This window comes from Alligator sinensis, unplaced genomic scaffold (genome assembly GCF_000455745.1).
Source record: "Alligator sinensis unplaced genomic scaffold, ASM45574v1 scaffold1085_1, whole genome shotgun sequence".
NCBI classification, from domain to species: Eukaryota; Metazoa; Chordata; order Crocodylia; family Alligatoridae; genus Alligator; species Alligator sinensis.
The window spans coordinates 670486-690831 of record NW_005842611.1 but is presented as its reverse complement, the minus strand read 5'-3'; the positions used below and the strand labels follow the sequence as shown (position 1 = coordinate 690831).

General features: G+C 49.2%; 1 protein-coding gene across 1 annotated transcript in view; it reads right to left on the bottom strand.

Annotated features, from left to right (window-relative positions):
• OPCML (opioid binding protein/cell adhesion molecule like) overlaps nt 1-20346 on the bottom strand; it is a 156874-nt gene that overhangs the window by 13054 nt on the left and 123474 nt on the right. The window contains exons 4-7 of the mRNA XM_006033156.2: nt 12815-12949; nt 7681-7801; nt 6877-7028; nt 5478-5501 (exon numbers count right to left, since the gene is read on the bottom strand). Coding sequence (XP_006033218.1) covers nt 5478-5501; nt 6877-7028; nt 7681-7801; nt 12815-12949 — 432 coding nt within the window. The remainder of the gene's footprint in view (nt 1-5477; nt 5502-6876; nt 7029-7680; nt 7802-12814; nt 12950-20346) is intronic.

Sequence of the window (20346 nt, the reverse complement as noted above, 5' to 3'; positions counted from 1 at the left end):
GTCGGGCTTGTGAGAAGGAGAACCTGGGGTTGTGAAGTTCACATGCCGAGCCAAACACTCTGCGGGTCTGGGCGAGAAGCTGGTCTGCATATGGTTAATGCCACAGAAAGTTCCTCCAAAAGAGGAACGCTGTGTACGTTGCGCAGTTTAGCCCTTTTGCTCTCCTGAAACTCTGCCTGGCTCTTCCTCGCAGCCTACTTAATTCATTTCCCTAAAAACCTGCAGTTGAACCTACTGCCATTGCATTTTCCTGAAAAAGATGGCATGCCATTTGTGCATGTCCCTCTTGCCATCCCTCCATCACGAATAAATAGACTACTTTTTTTCCCTTTTAGTTTTTTTGGGTTTTTTTTTTTGCTTGAAAACCTTGTCGCCACTCACTCCCCCACCCCACCTCCTCTGTTCATCCACCGGCTTGGACTGCAATTAGCACAGTGCTGTGCCTGTGTGACAGATCTCACTATTTCTCAGGGGGGTGAGGCACGCTCGCGAGACAAGGCACAGGAAACAAACAGACAGACACAAAAAACCAACACGCCCAGTGCACTCCACAGTCTCCGTGCGGGGAGGGAACGCTCGAGCTAGCGGGCTTTTTTCAAAGTCATTTTCTTTCCTTCTCCAGAGTTATGTGGAGACACTAGATGGATCAATGAAGAGCGTTCGCTCTGAAGGTTTTCCTCTCTCAGAGCCTGCTTACAAAGGCATCTTCCCATTTGGGTCTTGGGGATTTCTCTTTCCCCCCCGCTCCCTGTTCCCCACTCTATCAAGATACCTTGCCTTTGCCAGGGTTTCTTATTCTACTGCATGTGTTCGGATAGCTGGTTCACTGATTTGATTATTACTACTGCTTTTTTTATGTAGCCTCATTTTTGGGTCAAGAGATGAGGGTTTTTGTTTCCCACTGAGACCTGTAGCTGCACTCTCTGCTTTTCAGATTACAGATTAATACTGGTAACTGTTCCACTTGATCTTACTCACAGCTTGGAGCCATCTCCATTCTGCTGCATCTTCTTTATTTTTACCCGAACTCATGTTCTCCCCTGCTCTCGCACCTCGGCTTCTCAAATCTGATTAGCTGTGGGTCACCTCTGTTCCAGTCGATCTTGCTTGTTTATTCGCGACCTTCCAGTCTTGTATTTTTTCCTTGAATTATTATTATTACTATTTTTTAGGAGATGAATTCCCACCCCCTCTGCATTTTAGAGCTGTGTGTATCAAATCCAAGACCGCTCAATCTTCTCAACAGTGCAAAAGCAGGTGAGGATTGCGCCAGAACCAGATGGCAGGCATTGCACTTCCCTTCCACTGACAGAAATGGCCACAGAAGGGGTATGGGCTAATTTTAAATGCATCCCTGTGACTGCACTTTCCTCCCTGAGCACCTTCAGCTGCTTTCTCCTCTATCCCTTCCACTCCATGCACATTCTGGAGAGGCAGGAAGGAGAAGTGTGTGGGCTGGTGAATGGCAGTGGAGCAGCAGCTGTACTGTTAGCCTGGCAGCAAATACTCAACATTTGTAGCTACACAATGAAGAAAGTTTGCTAGGAGGAAGTGGAGGACAGAGGCTTGCTCAGATCTTTTCTTGCTCACAGGAAGTTTTTCATAGACATTAGAGCTTATAGTTTCATGGTAGTCATAGTAGCTAGGGTCAGGAGGGACCTGAACAGATCATCTAGCCTGACCCCCTGCCACAGGCAGGGATGAAAGCTGGGGTTACAGGAATGGATGCTGGGTTCACAAGACCCCAGACAGGTGATCACACAACCTCCTCTTGAATTTGCCCAAGGTAGGGGCGAGGACCACTTCCCTGGGGAGTTGGTTCTGGATTTTGGCCACCCTAACTGTAAAATATTGCCTTCTGATCTCTAACCTAAACCTATTCTCCATCAGCTTATGACCATTGCTCCTTGTCACCCCAGGTGGTGCTGGGGAGAAAAGAGCTCTGCCTATTTGCTGTTGACCCCCCCTGATGAGCTTGTAGGCAGCCACCAGGTCTCAAAATTCTTTACTTTCCAAGGTCAGTGTCAGACAATGCCAGAATTATCATTCAAGTTATAGCAGAGTACACAGAATAGCTAACTACCAGCCCATACTGAACAGCCCAAGGATTTTTTCTTTCTGGATTCACCTTTATTTTAAAAATTACCAACACAACCTAACACAATTCAGCCTACAAGGATACAGAAAATATGTCTAAACCAGTACTGACTCAGGCTTGCATTTTAAAAGCTGTCCAAGCATCTCTCTCCTTTTAAATCTCAAAACCCTCCTTTTGAGCAAATACCTAAGAAAAAGCAGAAACTTTTTTTTTTTTGCTTATTAAATATTTGCCACTTAATGCATATTTGAGACATGGCCATTTTTTTTGGATAAGCTCTGAATCCATGTAGAGGTAAACTACTGAGTCTCCAACAAGGTATCAAGGACCTACAAACCTACTGAAATAATTTTCTGAAATAATTACTGAAAAGCTGAAAGGGACCTTGGAAGATCATCTAGTCCAGCCCCGAGTTATTACTCTCAGCATGGGCTGAGAGCTAATACATTTACTTGGTTTGGAGTTGGCCAACCAAAATGTGAGTTCCCGTCAGCAAAGCTTGAGGGGAAGAACGGTGAACTTGGAAGCAGAGACGTAGGCTGGCACATCTTACGGTTAGGGCTTCACCTTGCCAAGGACCTGCTGCAGGTGAGGAGCCACCAGCCTTGTTTGCATGCCAGAAATGGCTGCTCTCCAATATGCATAGGACATTACTATGCTCAGAAATTAATTAGCAGCATGTCACTTGCTTTCCCCCAACCCTTTCCTTAGTCCACCCCTTCCAAAGCCAAGATCACAGTTACTCTAACTCACCTTGTATGCTCTTGGCTATCTAGGTGGATTAAGCCTTTGATTTCTGAATGGGCCTTGGACAGAAGTGGACACCCAAGGCACCAGTTATTGATAGCAAGGCCTCTGACAGTGACCCCTCTACACCTCATACCCTGGACAGGGTTCTGTGTACTTCATATGCCTTTGGAAAATCCCACACCACATGCCCTGTGGGTAGGTAAGCATACCATGGTCATCAGCCCTGTGCTCCTCCAGGCATGTCTGACAGCCTTCAAGCACACCTCTCCCCCATGCGCTGGAAGAGGCTCCTTGTCTTCAAGCATACTCCTGCCCCACTCCATTGTACTTGAGGCATCCTTTAAGCACACGGTTGCCCTGCCTGTGCCCCACCCTGGCCTTTAACATGCTCCTGGGAACTTCATGGGTGAAGACCATGTCCCTCCCACTACCAGACCGAACCCAGTCTATGTATACTGCCTCAAAAAGATGGGAGATGAAAGACTGCCAATCAGACTGCATCAGATGGTGGTTTTCTAATAAAAAAGCATGTCAAGTAGGGACTGAGCCAAGCTTGTTATGCTTACGTGGGTTGTACTCCAAATCAGGGTTAACCTCTCCCTGCTCCATCCACAGCTAGAGGTGCATGCTGAGATGCCACGGCTCATCCTAAGTGCCTGCAGCCCTTGCTGTAATAACTCTGTGCCTTTCTAAAGCACTTTTGTCCAGATCACCTTCCAAACAGTGCTATGCCTTCCAGGTATGATATCTCTCAAATGCAGGCAATTCTGGGCTGAAACATGATGGCTGTCAAACAGTTCACAGCAGCACTAGACCTGAGGCTTATGTTTAGAAGGGAAAGTGAAGTCTATCTGCAGGACTATCCAGGTAAGATATAACTAGCAGAAAAGGAATTTAACCCCTCCTGCAGGGGCAGAGTCTGATCTGAAAGCAGTAGCAAAACGCTGAGCAGCAATTACGAGTTAATTTAGAAGTGACAATGGAACCGTGTCTAGACACTGTCAGATTAAACGGCAGACACTTGAATAGCAAAGAGCAGGATTGTTTTTAATCATTCCCTTGGATTGGATAAAACAAAGGATTTAAGAACCTGATTTCCGTCCTATCAATTCCATTTGCGAAGAAAACAATGAAAACAGCCGCTCTGTAGATAGCGCGGAGGTTTCATTTAGCTTCGCTTTCTAGTTTTCAGGCACCGCTTCAGCGCTGTCAGGTTTAACTTGCAGGTTCCGCATGGGGGGTGTCTATGGCTGGAAAGCTGTTTTTATTGGAATTTAAATGACAAAGGAATGGAAACCTTGCTACTGATCACAGATTGTTTAAAAAAAAAAAAAACACCAAAAAAGCAGCGCCCCCCCCATCCCACTCCAGTCCCCAAATATGCAGGTCTCTTTCAAACCGACAGTGTCCCTTTAAAGGTGGCCAGCAAAGGGGAGTGCATCCTGGCATTGCGCCCCTTGCTACTCCTTTATCATGTATAAAGGCAGCTGGGTTTTGCCATCTAAAACGCCTTCAAGAAGCTTTTCCTTTTGCTTATTTGCATGATGTTTTGTTTTTAAACAGACCTAATGGGAAAAAAAAACCCAACAAGACATGAAGGCTCTGGTCTTTGCTTTCACCAGAGGACTGGCTGCTGTCTCAGGAAAAAAAAACATTTTGACTTTGCTCGAATGTCAGGATTGTCAACAAAGGGAACTTTTCTTTTGACTGTTTGCAGCATGTTTGAGTCCAAGAGTAATCATTGGGCTTCTCCTTTTTGGGGGGAGTAATATGAAAAAATCAACTGAGAGTCCCAGTGGTCCATAGCATCTCCCGGTGGAGACCAGGGTTGGGTTTCTAATGGAAACATCACCCACACTATATGTTCCTTTTTCAGTACATCTTAAAGGAATTGAGGGAAAAGGGCACACACCAAGTCTGACTCCCTTTGCAGGTCACCTTTAAGTCAGCACTCTCATTCATCTGTTAGCGTTGCACCCTCTGGTTGTTCCTATTTTATATGTGCCTTGAGATGGTTTTCTTTAACATAAAGAGCGAAGAAGGGCCAAATTCAAACTTGGCACAAGCAACTCAGCTTCACTGAGGTCTGCGGAGCAGGGCTGAGATTGGCTGCATGTGGCGAACTTCCCCTTACAGAGGTCCTCCTCATGATCCAAACCCACTGGATGCACTTTACAGCCTCTCCCACTTTGAACTTATAAACTTTGTGGCCTCCTGAGACCTATTGACAGTCCTTTGCCTGGAACTGTCAATGATCCAGAAGGATGTCATGTCCCTTGTTATATTTGTCTGATCTGCAGAAATGAATTAGGGGCCCATTTGACCAGAATAAATAAATCTGCTTGCTGGGCAGTGCTGAAAGCAGCACGTGCATCTACTAACCTGGAATACACTTGGTCAGATTGACTTTTGCAGAGATTGAACTGAGGCAGAAAAAAAAACCCCAAACACACCCTGTGCCTAATCCACTCCATCCTTTCCTTGCTAAGCACAAATCCCTGGCCTTAAAACTACTCACGCTTGCCCTTTTGGACTCATCTAGCAGCTGGCCATTAGTCTTAACCAGCCTATGAGGCAAAGGCATTGGGGGTGTTGCAAGCAAATGAAGGAAGGAACATGCTGTACCAACCTGCTAGTGCTGTGGGCTCACTTTCTAAAACAGAGGACAATGGACACAGAAGGAGAGAGAACAGAGAACAGAAAGGGGGGAGAAAAAAAAGAAAACACATAGTTCATATCTGCAGACAGTTGATGGATGCATGCTCATTAGAATGGTGATCTCGCCACACACAGCACACATGGCGGTGATGTGGATGCAGCTGACGTGGTAACACACAAGACAGACACTGAGGCACGGCAACCATCGGAAACGTGACACCTCTCTTTCCACGCGTCCCACAAGCCGGACTCGTGTCCAGTTGTTTCAGCAATGCAAGTCTACTGGGGAATCAGCTAGTCCTGCTCTGCTTGGGGATTAACCCAAACACCTGCTCTCTGCCAGTATGTGGAATCTATATATCCAAGGCTCATACATAGCTGGATTTGCAGATGCTACGTAAGACTGGCAGGTGACCAAGATAGCTCCTCACATGGGACCCAGGTGTGGCTAGGAAACTGTACTCAGTGCCTTCTGTGTGACATCACTTTTCAGGACAAAAATGCGGCTTTAAAGGGAGACTCCAGAGCAACTGTGATGCTCCCTTAGGGGGAAATGGTGGCAGAGCCTGCTGGCGGGGACCCTGTACCTGGCTTAGACATGAAGATGAAACCAGGTTTGTGGAAGGACAAATTGGTGACAGGACCCACTAGAGAACCCCCCCGCTTCCCCATCCAGTCTGGGGAACCAGGCTTGGGCTAACTCGCTTGGGCTGCTAATCCTCCTGGCTGCTTGTTCGCTCGGTGCGTCCCAGTTTACCCACATACAAGAGGAGGGTGGATGATAGCCCCTGCCACTCCCCGAGTGCTGCTTCCTTTCTGCTTGCATTGTGTTTTAAAGATGTGAGGCCCTCTTCTGAGCTCAGTGGGTTTATAATGCATCACATAGTACTGATGCTGTGGTTGAGAGGGAGAGTAAGGGCCTTCATTTTCACTAGCCTCCTGTGAGGGATACATCACATTTAGATGCTGGCAAATAAACAGGGCTGGGCTCCTCTTGCCTTTGAAGGGCAGTGAATGACACAGGCAGACTCTGGTTTCTTGGGATCGGTCTCCCAGACACAGGTACACTGGGGTGTGCAGGGCAGGAGGCTCAATAATGGAGTAACACCCTTCTTTTGCTTTGCCATATAGTTCACCCCAGCTGTGGAAGAGCCAACACTGAGCTACTGCCCCTTCCCACCCCCATGTAAACCCTGGAGCTGGCATGCTCAAAGCATCATGTCAGCACTTTGCCTATAGTTGAACTTTGCCTTCCCCGTGAGTGGACAGATGTGCAAGGAGCTTTGGATTAATGCTTGGCAGTTAATCCAGCTCCCTTTGAGTGCTGGTAGGAGCACAGCCAGAGCACAGGCTCTGCCCCTCAGACCTACCATACAGGATTATACTGGCATTGGTGATCCCCAGCTTGTTAGTGGCCACGCAGGTGTAGTTGCCGTAGTCCTTTTCTGAGACATTGAAGAAGGTCAGCGTGGACATTTGGCCTTTGTTCTCGATTCGCACTCCGTCTAGCCCATTGGCTAATCTGCAGGGCAGCAAGGACATTGGCTAAGGGCTAGTACCAAGGGGGTTGGTTCCCTTCCCCAACATTTCTGTACATGCTGTTACAGGCCAAGGATGGAGCTCTCCCCCCTGGCATGAGCTCTCTGCTGCAGGCTCCCTGGATCAGGCACCCTGCGGACTGTTTCCCAGCAGCCAGGTCACTTGATCAGGTGTGACTGGGAGACTCAGTCAGTCTAAAGCATGAGCTGCTTTGCCCATTCTGCCCAGTTTACACCAGCCGAGGATCCATCACAGAGGTTTCCTAGGACAGGATCCTTTCTACCAGGTGACCGAGAGAAAATACTCCTTGCTAAGGGGACCTACCCTGCTACTCCTGACCCCTTTTTCAGCCTCAAGCCTGAGGCTGCTCCTGTTAGGCTATGGCAGGAGTTCTTTCTTTACTAAATACCTCAATGCATCTTCTACTGAACTCTTTAATTATAGGGAAGAGACTTGCAGCAAGCTCCCCAGGCTCTCTGTATGAAATGTCTTAGAAGGTAGTGTAATGATCACTCTTTTTGTTATTGCGCCAAATGGCCCCACCTGACCCCAGATATCGGGCATGCCAAGCTCACCCCAAGGGCACAGCGCGTGAGCTCGTAGTTCCCCTTAGCAGCTTGCTTTCACTTAGGTACCTGGTGTCTTCTTTGAACCACTGGAATTCAGCCACGGGCACGGCAACGGCTTCGCAGCGCAGGATGCCCTTCTGGCCAACCGAGGCGCCAGTGTTCTTGGTGTTGGAGATGTACGGTGGGTCTGCAAAGCAAGGAGATGTTAGCCCAGATGGAGGGGCCCATCCAGAGGGCTGCCAACATGGGGCACCATCTCGTCCAGCTGGGCACCCCCAGGAAGTGGCAGGATATGGAGCCACCTCATTGAAAGCTGGGTGGCATCCAGCGTGGGGAGGACATGGCTCTGGCTCTGCTGTGGCGGCAGTATAGATCACTGAGCCTTGACAGACGGGATGCGTGCTTGGCTCCCACTGTTTTGCTTGGTCCTTTCTCTTGTTCCTTGTAGTCCTTCATCCCCCTTTGCCCCATGTTCTCCCATTTACCTCCGAGTGCCTCCTCTCCTTTATGGGCTGGGAAGAGGATATAGCACTTCTCTTTGGATTAGGGACAGGATAAATTAGGGTGGAGAGAGAGAGGACCACATAGGACCATCCTTTTTACCCGAGCTGACCCCAGCTGGCAGCAAGGAAGGCATGTGCAGAGGCTGCTGGGCTTGGCAGCCATGCAAGTGGCAGAAGGTATGCCACCCACTAGACATTTGGAGGACGACTGGCACCTGAATCACCCTGAGTGTAGCCTGTTACCAACACGGTTCAGAGCTTCTCAGGCCAACCTTCTGCCTTCTAGCCATCACTGCCAAAAAGGCACTTGTCGCACCCCTTAGACATAGTGTGGGGGGGAGGATGTGGGGGCAGATGGATGCAGTGTACAGGGCTGCTGAGCTAACACAGCCACACTTGGAAATGAATATGGGGACTTCCAGGTGTAAGTCTGGGGCCTCTGGTCTGTACTGTTCCCCTCCCTCAACCACATGACTTCAGATGGGATGCAGGCATGTCACAGCATTTATGGTCAAGAGTGACCACTGGCTTCTTCATGTTGACCCTTTGTCTGCCAGAAACCATTAAATATTTCCTTTGCATATAGCACTGTGGTGTTCATGAAACCAAAAGATTTGTGGCCTCAGGAAATTAAACTTGAGTGTGCTGCAGGCTGAAGAGAGACAGGTGCCACCAATGCATGGAGCCACGGCAGGTAAAGAGCAGCTAAGGAGAGGTGTGCCCAGACACACCATGGGAACAGTGCCCCAGAGAAAGCAGGGAAACCCCCCATGATCTCAGCTACTTTGAGCTGGAGGAAAGTATCCTTCCTGAATACAACTGTGGTGACCAAGGTGACCTTGTGCCAGGCATGCTGCTCAGGTCTGGGAAGCCCTGGAATGATCTGCAGTGCCTCAGAGCTCGGATCAAATCCCAAAGCATCAAAGAAGGCAGAGGAAAAGGAAGCAGGAGTTAATCTGGCCATTTCTGTACTGGGGAGTATCCCTCCAATGAACAAGTGTGTTTGTTAGCTCGTACATCACCTCAGTCCAGTGCCTGATGGCAACCCTCTGCTAGTCTTAATGCAAACAAGGCAAGTATTCAAAATCTGCTCAGGGTAATCCTGTACTCTCCATAGTCCCTGAGGGGAAGGGGATGAACGGGCGGCACAGATTGTAGGACCTGTCGTGACCACCAGCTGGATTAATTTATCACTTCAGAATGATAACAAATCTTGTTTTAAAGACTCCAAGCAGCAGTGAGTCCATCACCTCCTCCCTGGCAATGAGTTCCAGTGTTTGCTCAGCCTCCCCGTTAAGCAATTGTTTTATTTCAAGCTTGAATTTGTCTAACTTGAGGCTGTTGGTGCCTGCTTCGCTTCTGTTAGCAAGTGAGAAAGCCCTCCACGCTCTTCTCCATGGAAGAAGTACCTCTGCACAGTGGCTGAGTCACCTCTTCACTTCCCTTGTGCTAAACTCTTCGAGGTGCTATGGTTCACATCACAAGGCTTGTTTGCCCCCCTTGTTGGTACATGGCAATGTTCAGATCTCTCTCCTAACTTGCACACTTACTCAGAGACACATTTTGCAGTACTGTGTTAAATACTTAGCTCAGCTTTGTAATGCTTTGTTAATTATGTCTAGCGCCTGGCTAAACTTGGCATGGCCTTTAGCTTAATTGCCTTTGCTGAGAATTGTCTGGTCAGGGTCTTTCTCCTCTATATTGAATCATCTGGATTGTGTGAGTTTTCAGCCCTTTCATGCTGCTACTTTCAAGAGTGCAAGACGGTTACCAGTAAAAACTACTGGCGTGACTGGTATTGTGGTATTTTCGGCTACTTCCCTTTTCAAAAGAAGCGCGTGGGGATGAGCTAATTCTGTACGACTATGCTGATAAAGGTTGGCTCTAAAGGAGGTCACATTGAGCTTGCAGCACTGCAGCTTAGTCTTGAAGCAACACACCACAGTTTGGTAATATATGGACGCTTTCTTACAAGCCAGCACTACCTGCCTGGTGCTGGGCTGCTCAACTTTCTTTTAGCTAACAATGTTCTCTTAAACCTTGCCCCACCTTTGCATGCCCTTTCTGATGTATGGACACCAGCAACATCTTTGCTATCCCTTGCCTGGAGCAAAATTGCTTCCATATGTCTGCAGGCAGACATGTCATATAGCCAAGGACTCACATACAGCAAAAAAAAAGATGTCCCATGGCAGCAATTAACCGTTAAATGAAGGACCCTGCCACTGGCAGCATATACATAAATGCATTTTGATGGAGTGTGGCCATTCAGCCAAGTCACAGAGATCTCTCTTCAGCTTTAACTTGTCCTCAGTGGGTGCATCTACACAAGATGTTGACTGCAGAATTGCCTAATTAGCTTTCTAGTAGAGTCTACACGTGTGGCCCTATTAGGTTAGTAAACTAATAAAAGCCGCCATAAGTTAGTATTTGTAAACGCAAGTACTATCCTACGGCAGTTTTATTTAGTGCACAGATATGTGTAGATGCTGACGTGACTGACTGGGGCACAAGGGTGCTTCAGTGTGGAGGCGGCCTGCTGGCTAGCCCTGCACTGGGGCATCCTTGTGCCCCAGCCAGGCCCTTCACAGCACACTGAGCTGGGTCAGAGCAGCCCCGGGCTGGCAGGCTGATCCCCCAGACCCCGTGCCACTTGGGGCTGTTCTGACCCGGCTCAGCGTGATGTAGTCCCAGGCGCACGTGTAAACCCGGTGCCTGAGAGCAACAAACTCTGGCATGATATGCGCTGGAGTTTATTGTGTCACATTAATTGCACATGTAGATACACCCAGTATGCATAACTCAGAAATCTGTGCCATCTTCACGCTTCTTGGCAATGATGATGAAAATTATACGAAAAGCAAGAGACCCCAAATTGTTTCATAGTTTCTAGGGTCGGAAGGGACCTGAACAGATCATCAAGTCTGACCCCCTGCCCTGGGTGCTGGGATCATAATACCCCAGCCAGATATCTACCCAACCTCCTCTTGAAGACCGCCAGGGTAGGGGAGAGCACCACCTCCCTCCCTTGGGAGCCCATTCCAGAGCCTGGCAGCCCTAACCATGAAGTAATGCCTCCTGATATCAAGCCTGAACCTGTTCTCAATCAATTTGTGGCTGTTATTCCTTGTTATCCCAGGTGGTGCGCGGGGGGAACAGAGCCTCACCTGTTTTCCGCTGGTCTCCCCTGGTGAGTTTATAGACAGCCACCAGATCCCCTCTCAGTCTTCTCTTGTGGAGGCTGAATAGATTCAGGCCCTTTAGTCTCTCTTCACAGGGCCTGCCCTGCTGCCCCCTGACCATGTGAGAGGCCCTCCTCTGGACCCTGTCAATGCTAGCCACATCCCACTTGAAGAACTGGACGCAGTACTCCAACTGCGGCCTGACCAGTGCCGCATGGTCTCTATTGTACATGGCCTGACAACAGAGGAGCTCTGGGATGGATGGTACTGAAAATCCTGGATTTCTCCAGTCTGTGCTTGACACAATAAATTGAAATGGGGCTTATGTAGCCACTGCACCTTCCAAGGCACAGGTCGAGCCTCTAATTTGCTCTACATGTTGAGATGGTTGTGAATAATGATGGGACGTGCTGTTCCCTCCCAGACCCTCGCTGGAACTTCATAAGCACTGTGCTGTAGCAGGACGTGCAATGCTCAACACTACCAGGCTATGCTGTCTGTATAAGACTGGCTTATTAAGATTGAAACCAACTTTCCAAATTGGGTGCAGAGACTGGCCTGGAAAACCTGAGGCTTGCAGGTTGCTTTAGTCTCTACGTACCTCTGAGTGGGACGTGTCAAACAGGGAAGTTGAGTTCTAGTGTCAGTCTCCTGAACCAGTAAGTGGTTAAGATGTTTCCTGTTATCCTAACTTCAACATTTTGATTAGCTTCCTGACTACAAAAATGTGTACAGAATAGTCTAAATTAATCTTATTTCAGATTCTGGACCGTTTTTACCATTGCTGGTTAAATGACTAACGAACTCCCCTGTAAGCCAGCCGTCTTTTTTAATAACTTCGCAATGGGAGTTCATAGGTGGCTGTTTCTGCCTGGAATGGCCTGGCTTCAGCTGCCTGTCACAATAATCACTTCTCGCACAGCACGGAGGATGCAGCAGACACAGAAATGAGTCATCTGCAGTCGCTCTGGCAAATCTTTGTCAACTATCTGGCATAAATCATTGGCCTCCACAGCATTGGAAGTGATGTGCATTTCCTGTACCATAGCAAATTTCAGAGGTTGGATAAGCCTAAACCCAACCCAAACTCCCCTGCTCCCTCCTCCTCCTCAGTTTTGAAAACTTTCCAGGAGAGCAACTTGCTCTTTATGGGGGGAAAGGGTTCTTAACAGGTGTGACAATTCCCTAGCTATAAAATTGCTGTCATCTCTTTCCTGTCAATGTGCTTACAGGACCATTCAGGACTTGGTTTTGCAATAATAGCTCCTTCTCCTGAGCAGCAGAATATCAGACCCCAAATGTCCTGACACAACTGAAGGACAACAGGGAGGCAGGCGTCCTGCACACCCCCACCAGGCCAGGGTGACGGTATAATGAACACACTACGAATTGCACCTACCCCCGAGATTACAGGTGGGTGAAGCCTGGATGAGCCTGCCCAGTGCAGCGATCCCACATCTGGTGTGAGGGCAGGACAATCACAGAGAAGGTCTCGGTGAGCTTTGCTGTACTTACAGTTCACGGTGACCTTTACTTTCCGGATGTCTGGAGCTGCCACGTCGTTGACAGCGCTGCACTCATACTCCCCGGACTGATCCCTGGTGATCCCCGTGATCTCCAGGTACTCATCTTCACTCACAAAGCCCCGGCCTGAAAGGAGAAGCACAGAGAAAGAGCAACGCATGAACCCATGGTCTCTACACCCTCTCGTTAGTGGGACCAGAACCAGATGCTCTGAACCAAGGGGACTCTGGGGACCTGCTCTTCATCACTTAGACTGGTGCTGTATTTTTAAAGGACCACTACCTAAGTGAAAAACCTCAGGCACAAGAATGGATGGGGGATGAAGGATAGAAGCCAGGAAACAATACCCCAGTATGGAGGCAGCACAAGGGCTGCTGTAACCACGTCTGGACCAGGTAGAGGAGCCTGTGGGGCTTTATGCTACAGTCATCCTGGGCTGCTCTACACACCCCAGGGAGCCCTGGAGAGGTCACCACAAATTAGAACAACCCTTGCCGGTTCCTGGAGTTATGCCTGGAGACACCTGAGTAGTCCAGAGAGTGTGAAATGTATTTGCAGTCACATTTGGGAATGTAGAAAGGGGCCTTCCATGTCACTGAGCCCACTGGCAGGCAACCAACCGTCCTAAAAATCCCCAAGATATCACTTCACACACGAGCCACGCAGCACCCAAAATTTTAACACCATGCCCCAGGCAAAGAGGAGATGGGCACAGCCAGTTCCTCCTGCCCGTGCAAGGGCAGGGGATTTGTTAGGGTGATTAGTGCTCAGATGACCATAGGAAGAAGACCATGCAGGTGGTGCAGAAGAAGGCAAAAAAATCCCATAGTCTTGGCTAATGATATCAGAGGGAAAATTGCACTGTAAATCCAAATCTGGCGAGGACAATAACTAAACCCACCTGCCTGAGTGGTTTCCCAGCACTAATGGATCCCGGCCAGTCTCCCATCCCTAACTGTGACCAATGTTTAATGCTTCAGGGGAAGGTGAAAGAAAACCCTCAGGAGCCCACTTAAGGGGGAAAAATAAATCTTTCAGCCCCCCCAAGAACTGAGTCCCTGAAGCATGGGATTAATAGAATATGACATGGTAGAATAAGTATTGCAAGCAGGTGAAACATTTAAGAATCAGAAAAAATTATACAAGGATCGAAAATGTAATTCAGAAAGAGCTACTGGACCTGCCCAGTGCACACACAACACCCCCACCCCCAATAATATGAGCTCACTTCAAGAATACCAGCATATTGCAAACCTGCCCCTCCAAAGCAAAGCTGTGGAGGTATTCAGCCTCTAGCACCACAAAGGAGTTGAGAAACACTGCATCACCATACGCCTCCCTCCCACACATGCAGGCAACTCAGCCAACAGTGAAGTTTCCTTTCGACCCCCTTTCCCCACTGGTGGGGACACCAAACACTCCCATTACATGCTCTGATTATAATTCCAAAAACACCACTCCCCTACCCATACCGTGCCATCCATAAACTTGTCAAGGTCCAGCTTAAAGCCATTTGGGTCCCTTGCCCCCCCACGCATTGGTGAGAAGACCATTTCAGAACTTCATTCCTCTAATGGTCAGAAATCATATCTACCTCAAGACGCATTGCAAAGAGCAACTGTATCTCCTCTCAACTTTTGTTTTGCTAAGGGGAACCACACAAACAGTTTAAAGCTATGGACAGACATTCAAAAAGCCCAAGCCTGAATTGATTCACTCTTTGCAGGTTAGTCTAAGCCGCACAGTTTAAACTGATTACTAGTGGGACAGACATGCTCTGTTAAACCAGGTAATGCAGGCATGTGCCTGCAGTGGCTCAAGCCAGATGCTTGGGGTGCTAGAGCATGCCATGCCTGTCAAAGGGGAGGGAAGCGAGACGCCCTCCAAGGTGCTCACCTCCCTGCTAGAGTGGAGGGGGTATGGCCAGGCACCAGCCGGGGCTAGCACACAGGGGATGGGGAAAAAGTCCTTTCTCTGAAGCAAGGTATTGAACCCAGCAATTTGCAAAGCATACAACAGGGAGCTACCAAAAATCTTTGCCTAAGCTAAGATACAGCCCAGTAAAACACAGCATACACAATTTAGTCTAACTTAAAATGTAAACCAGAAAGACAAGAGTTAGTGTTACTGATCCTGAGGGCACAGTGTCTCCTTGCAGCCTGGCATTCAGAAAGGCTTTGTTTACATGGCAGCAGCGAGGGGAACAACTCTGCATCACCACCCCTGCTGCTGCCGGGTGGGCAGGGGGCATCTCGCCATGGTGGCATGGGACTCACAGCGGTGGCATCAAGCTTCCCTGCCCAGCCCTGCTGCGGTGTGTTCTGCCTGCTGGGCTGCAGAGGCCCCAGGGAGAGGGCAGCAGGACAGGGAGCCCGAGCCCGCAGCGGGCAGCCCACGCCCATTCCCCCGCAATGGGCTCCACTCCAGCTGTGCCCCCGCCTTGGGGGAGGGGGAGCCAGGGTCTGTGCTCTGTGGGGGTGGCAGCTGGGGCTCAGGCTCGGCTGTGGGGGGCAGTGGGCTGCAGCCCTGGGTCTCTGGCCCCATAGCCCTGGCAACTGGGGGCCCCCTTTGGCAGGGCTGGGGGGAGGGGGGTTGTGGGTCAGGAGTGAGGAGCAATGGCACGGGCAGGGCACTGGCATATCATGGCTCCTCAGCATCACAAACCAGCAGTGGGGGACAGCTGCAGCTAGACCCAGGTCCTGGTGAGCAAAGCGGGCAGGGAGAGCTCTAATTTTTCATGATAAAAAACCCAAAATCAAATGCCAAAATGAATAGGTATTCAGAACGTATTTTACTATAGTGACTGAGGTATTGGTAGGCCTCCAAATTGCTTTAAAATTATAAAATTATATATATATATATATATATAGTGGTGTTTCATTTTAATTGTGGATTTTGGCGGGGGTTAAGCCGAGAATTTGCGATTTTTAAACAGAGAAAAACCAGGATCTACGATAATGACATTGTCCTTTTGCCCACCCGGGGCTCTTGGAAGGCGACACCGCAAACCGTGGTAAAGTGCTATAAAGAAAGAAACGTATTCTGCTGGGCACATAAGGATTTATGCAGGCACCTCTCCACACATTACAGAGAGGAGGACGGATTCCGCTGTAATGGTGACATGACTTATTTGCAGCATTTATACCAAGGAAACGGTCCATAGTAGCAATACTGTAAATTATTGGAGAACAGCAAACGCCACTCATTGTGTGATGTTTATCACCCAGTCTTTACAGGCTAAAGGTTGATACTGTACTCACCCCTAATGCCAGTGTGGTTATAGTTGTTATTATTATTATTAATCTTATTTATTACGATAGCACTTCGGGACCAAGCAAGGCACTGTTCAGACACGCAGGGAAGTAGGCTCTTCTCTGACGAGCTTATGATCTAAATACGTGTCGCGCTGTGTTGTAGAAGATGCCCTGCTGCTCGGCTTTCCGAATGGCCCTGGGTTCTAGTAACAGGCTCTCAAATTTGCTAAGTTCCTTTGTGCTGATGAAACACTCGGGGAGAGTCACGTAATACTTAAGCTGATGCCCCGGTGTGGCCATTCATGAGAGTGCTGAGGACAAAACAGCATTGCCCATGGATGTAACGCCCAGATGCACATGGTGCTGTGCAGCTTCCACTTCCAGAGGGCCATCAGCTACCCCAGGTAGCTGACAGCCTGCTGCAGCTCGAATCCTTTTGCCTTCTTGCATCTTGCGGCTCCAAGGACGGAGGGGAGCGACAGTTCCTTTTCCCCCCTCTCCATTCCTAATCTCCTGCTGACCTAGAAGCAACAGCAGCAACCAACAACCACTCTGTTTTCTCGGTGCTCTCCACGTGGCTCATTCCCATGGCTGTGCTCCCTCTGCTCTGCCATGGGCAGCTCTGCTCAGCCTTCAGACTCGCGAAAAGGCAGTCCCGTGGAGACAAATCGCAGGGAGTGCTGCTATTCTAGCTGCAGCTTTGCTCTGCTCAGACAGTGGAAACCTGAAGAATGGATGCTGGTTGAAACACTCCCTTTACTCCAGCCAAAGAGGGTTTCTCTATAGGTGTTCATGGCTACCCACTAGGTAAGTAGACAAGCATGTACAATAAAACAGTCCGTTGTTGGAGTCTCATTTGTTGATACCAATAGATTTGAAAGTTTGTGAACATGAAGTAAAGAGCAGATAAAGCTTGTTCTTTCTTCGCCAACTTCCTCCGTGCCGGAGCCAAAATACGCCCTGCTATTCCTGTGATAACACACAAGCACAGAGCTCTGCCAATTCACTTCAGCCCTCATTTGCAGCACTCCCTGCTTCCTAAATTCACTTTTGACAGAACCTTTACGGTCTTGTTCTGTTGTCACCCAAAATATTGTAGCCCAGGGATTCACACATGCAGCTCTGTCAATGCACTTCAATTTCTGACCTGCAACACCTGCTATTCCAGCCCTGATCCTACAGCGAGCTCTATTGACGCAGTCTCAGTCCTGATCTCAGCATCCTCTGCTATTTCAGTCCTGTTCAGACAGCTCTGCCAATGCACCTGAGCCTTGAATTGCAGCACCCGACTGCTAATTTGCTTCCAGAGCTTTTCTAAAAGCAGTTCTGCAAAACTGGTTGGTGGCATTTGGTGCTATAGAGACGTGTCTGCTGAGGACGGTGATGAGAAGCTATTGAACTAATATCACCATCCAGAGGCTAACTGGGCCTGTCCCAATTAGCGTGTAAGGATCAAAGCATAAGCGAGCGCCGGAAAATCATTTCCCGATGCTGCAACATGCAAGTCACAAAAGTGAAAGCCACTATTGCTACAAGTCCAAGCAACCCTGCCGTCGGTAACACCAGAACTGCTGAGTGCTTTCAGACAGGAAACAACAGCATTGACAACAAAGCTTTTTTGGCTCGGAAGAAAAAAAAGACTCCCTGAAACTGTAATGCACAGAGCATCGGGTGGGGGAGAGAGGAAAAAATAAAGTGGACATATGACGACGGAGCTTCGTTAATGAGTCTTCCTTGTAATAATCCCATAATCCCAGGACCATTATGGACCCCGTCTATCCTCCAGGTGATCTCTATAAAAGATGATTGAGAGCAGAAGAAAATGGATGCAACGAGCTGGCGACAGAAATACATAAATAACCAAGGTGATTTCTTCCTGTGGAGAAGGGGCCTTGGCGAGAGAGATAAGCCGGGCTCGCTACATTAGAGAGATAAGGATCTACAAGGATACAAATGGTACTTTCAGAAAGAGCCTGCGTGACAGACACGGCGCCATCAATTATGTGACGTGGGGGTCGCTCTGGAGCCAGGAGCCTCCCCGGCAGAGTAGCCGGCGTGCGGGAGCCATGCACCCTGCATCCGACTGAGCGGCAAAGGGTACCGGCATGTGCTGCTCAGCACCTCGCAGCGAAAGGCTGGCTCCTGCCTCACTAGCAGTTGACAAGAAGCAGAAACTTGGAAAAACAGAAGTTACGTGTCCCCCGGACCCACTAAGACCTAAGGCTCGAGCTTGAACCGTTTGCCCACCAGAGGCTTTTCAGCACACAAGGTGAGCGGGATCTCTGGGACTCGCCCAATTTCTGAGCACAACCAAGAAGATGAAGCTCAGAGACCCCCTTTCCTCAGCACTGCTCTGGAGCTGGGCAGGATCTGGCAGAAGCTCACGTGGTGGCATCGAGCCTCACTCAGGACGTCCTCCAGAGACAGGTGCCATTCGGGGCTTGGTATAGATAGACCCTGGTCTTGATTGCTGATGTTGAGGTGAGCTGGCCTCACCTGGCTGGAAGCAGATGATCCTTTGGGTGGATGCAGCTAGCATGGCCCCAACCAGGGGTGTGAGAATAGGGCGGATATGAAGAAAGAGCTGGGGGCAAAGGGGCAGTCATGGGGACAAGGAAGTGGCAGTCAGGAAGGGAGTGGGGCAGTGTGTAAGCCTCAGAGAGGGCAGGGACCAGAAGAAAGCACCCTCTAAGGTCCTCTCCCTTGTGCCCTCCTTTGGAAAATCAATAGTTGTCCCAGAGGAGCTGGCTCCCCTTGCTGGGCATGGGCATGGGCACAGCAATGCATTTCGTCCTTGTCGGGAGCTGCAATTTGGGAGGCTTTGCTGCTGCCTGGAGTTAATGGAAAGTGTGATAAACCCACTGTTTCCTTTTGCCTTAATTAATACAAGCAATTCGATTGTGCTGAAGTCATTCTGGTTTGGAGAAAGCGCCCTGGGGTCAGCGCCTTGCTGGCTGGCAGAGTGATATGAAGCTCTTTGTCTTGCATTTGGGCTGAGGGGGGAAGACTCTGACGGCAGAGTCTCTGCGTGGCTTCCTTCGCTCCCACACACCCACCCGGGCCTCTGCCCCCGAGGGGCCTGGCTCCCTCCCTCTCCGTCCGACCTCGGCACGTAGCTAAATGACAAGGTCACGGCAGTAATGAGGAGGGAGCAGCTCATCCTGCAATGAGGGGATTTTCAGTCCTAGGACACAAAGACCTCATCATCATCACTCACCCCCTGCCCCCACAAACTTAAGTACTTCCACAAACACTCTGCCCTAGCCTCCTGCCTTGGATACACAAACAGATGGGGCTTTGTGGCATGCTCAGGAGGTCAACACAGCTGGACCTGGGGGGCCAGAGGACGTTTCACCCCTAGGAAGCTCCTCCCCAGCCCCAAATGGCTCCTCACTTTCATAATGCAGATGACAGAGCTCAAAAGCCCCAGACAGCAATAACCATGGCAATGGCATGTGGGGCCTGGAGGATGCAGTTGAAGGACAGTTTCTTAAGCAGTTCATTCCCAACCATTTACTTATACTCAAAGCTCCTTTGGGACAGAGACCATCTTTTTATTCTGTTTGTAGGGGACCTATCACTTGGAGGCCTCGGCTGTGACTGGGGCTTGGAGGCACTACTGCAACGATGTCATTAATAATGGCCACAAATAGATTGATGCACTGTAGGTCAAAATCAACCTCTTATCGCCACCTGGAAGCCAACAGATCTGGCAGGTGTGTTATATTTCTGCATGTCCAAAGAGGGAGAGGATTGTGTCCCATTAACCACTGGGTGTCCCCAGTCCTTTGCAATGGGCTAGAGGTGCTCTCTGTGCGTCTGGGCTCCGCGGTTCCAGGCCCAGCTCTCTCGGCCTTGCTGGTTGGACTTGGAAACATGGGTTAACTTCTCTAGAAGGCAATCCTCCATCTGGGATACTGTTAATGATCTAATGCACCAGAGTGTTGTGAGTATTAAATAAAGCACTAGAATGAAACTTTCAACATAACTGCAAAATCTGTTTTGGCAATGCTGCCCTGGTATTGCAGATTAATTACATCTGTATGACCTTTCCATCCAGCCGTGTGGAAACAGGAAGCAGCCAGAAATATCCTAAACCCCGAATCAACACAGGGAGAGAGAGGAAGGGGCAACGCAGCTGGGAGAGATGCTGGTCCTGATTAATAGGCCCAGATGGCACATGATCTGTGTGGATCTGGAAGGTCAGCTGGCCATTTTTGAGTGGCTCTGGCTGAGCAGTAGATGCTGCAAAAAAAAAAAAAAAAAAAA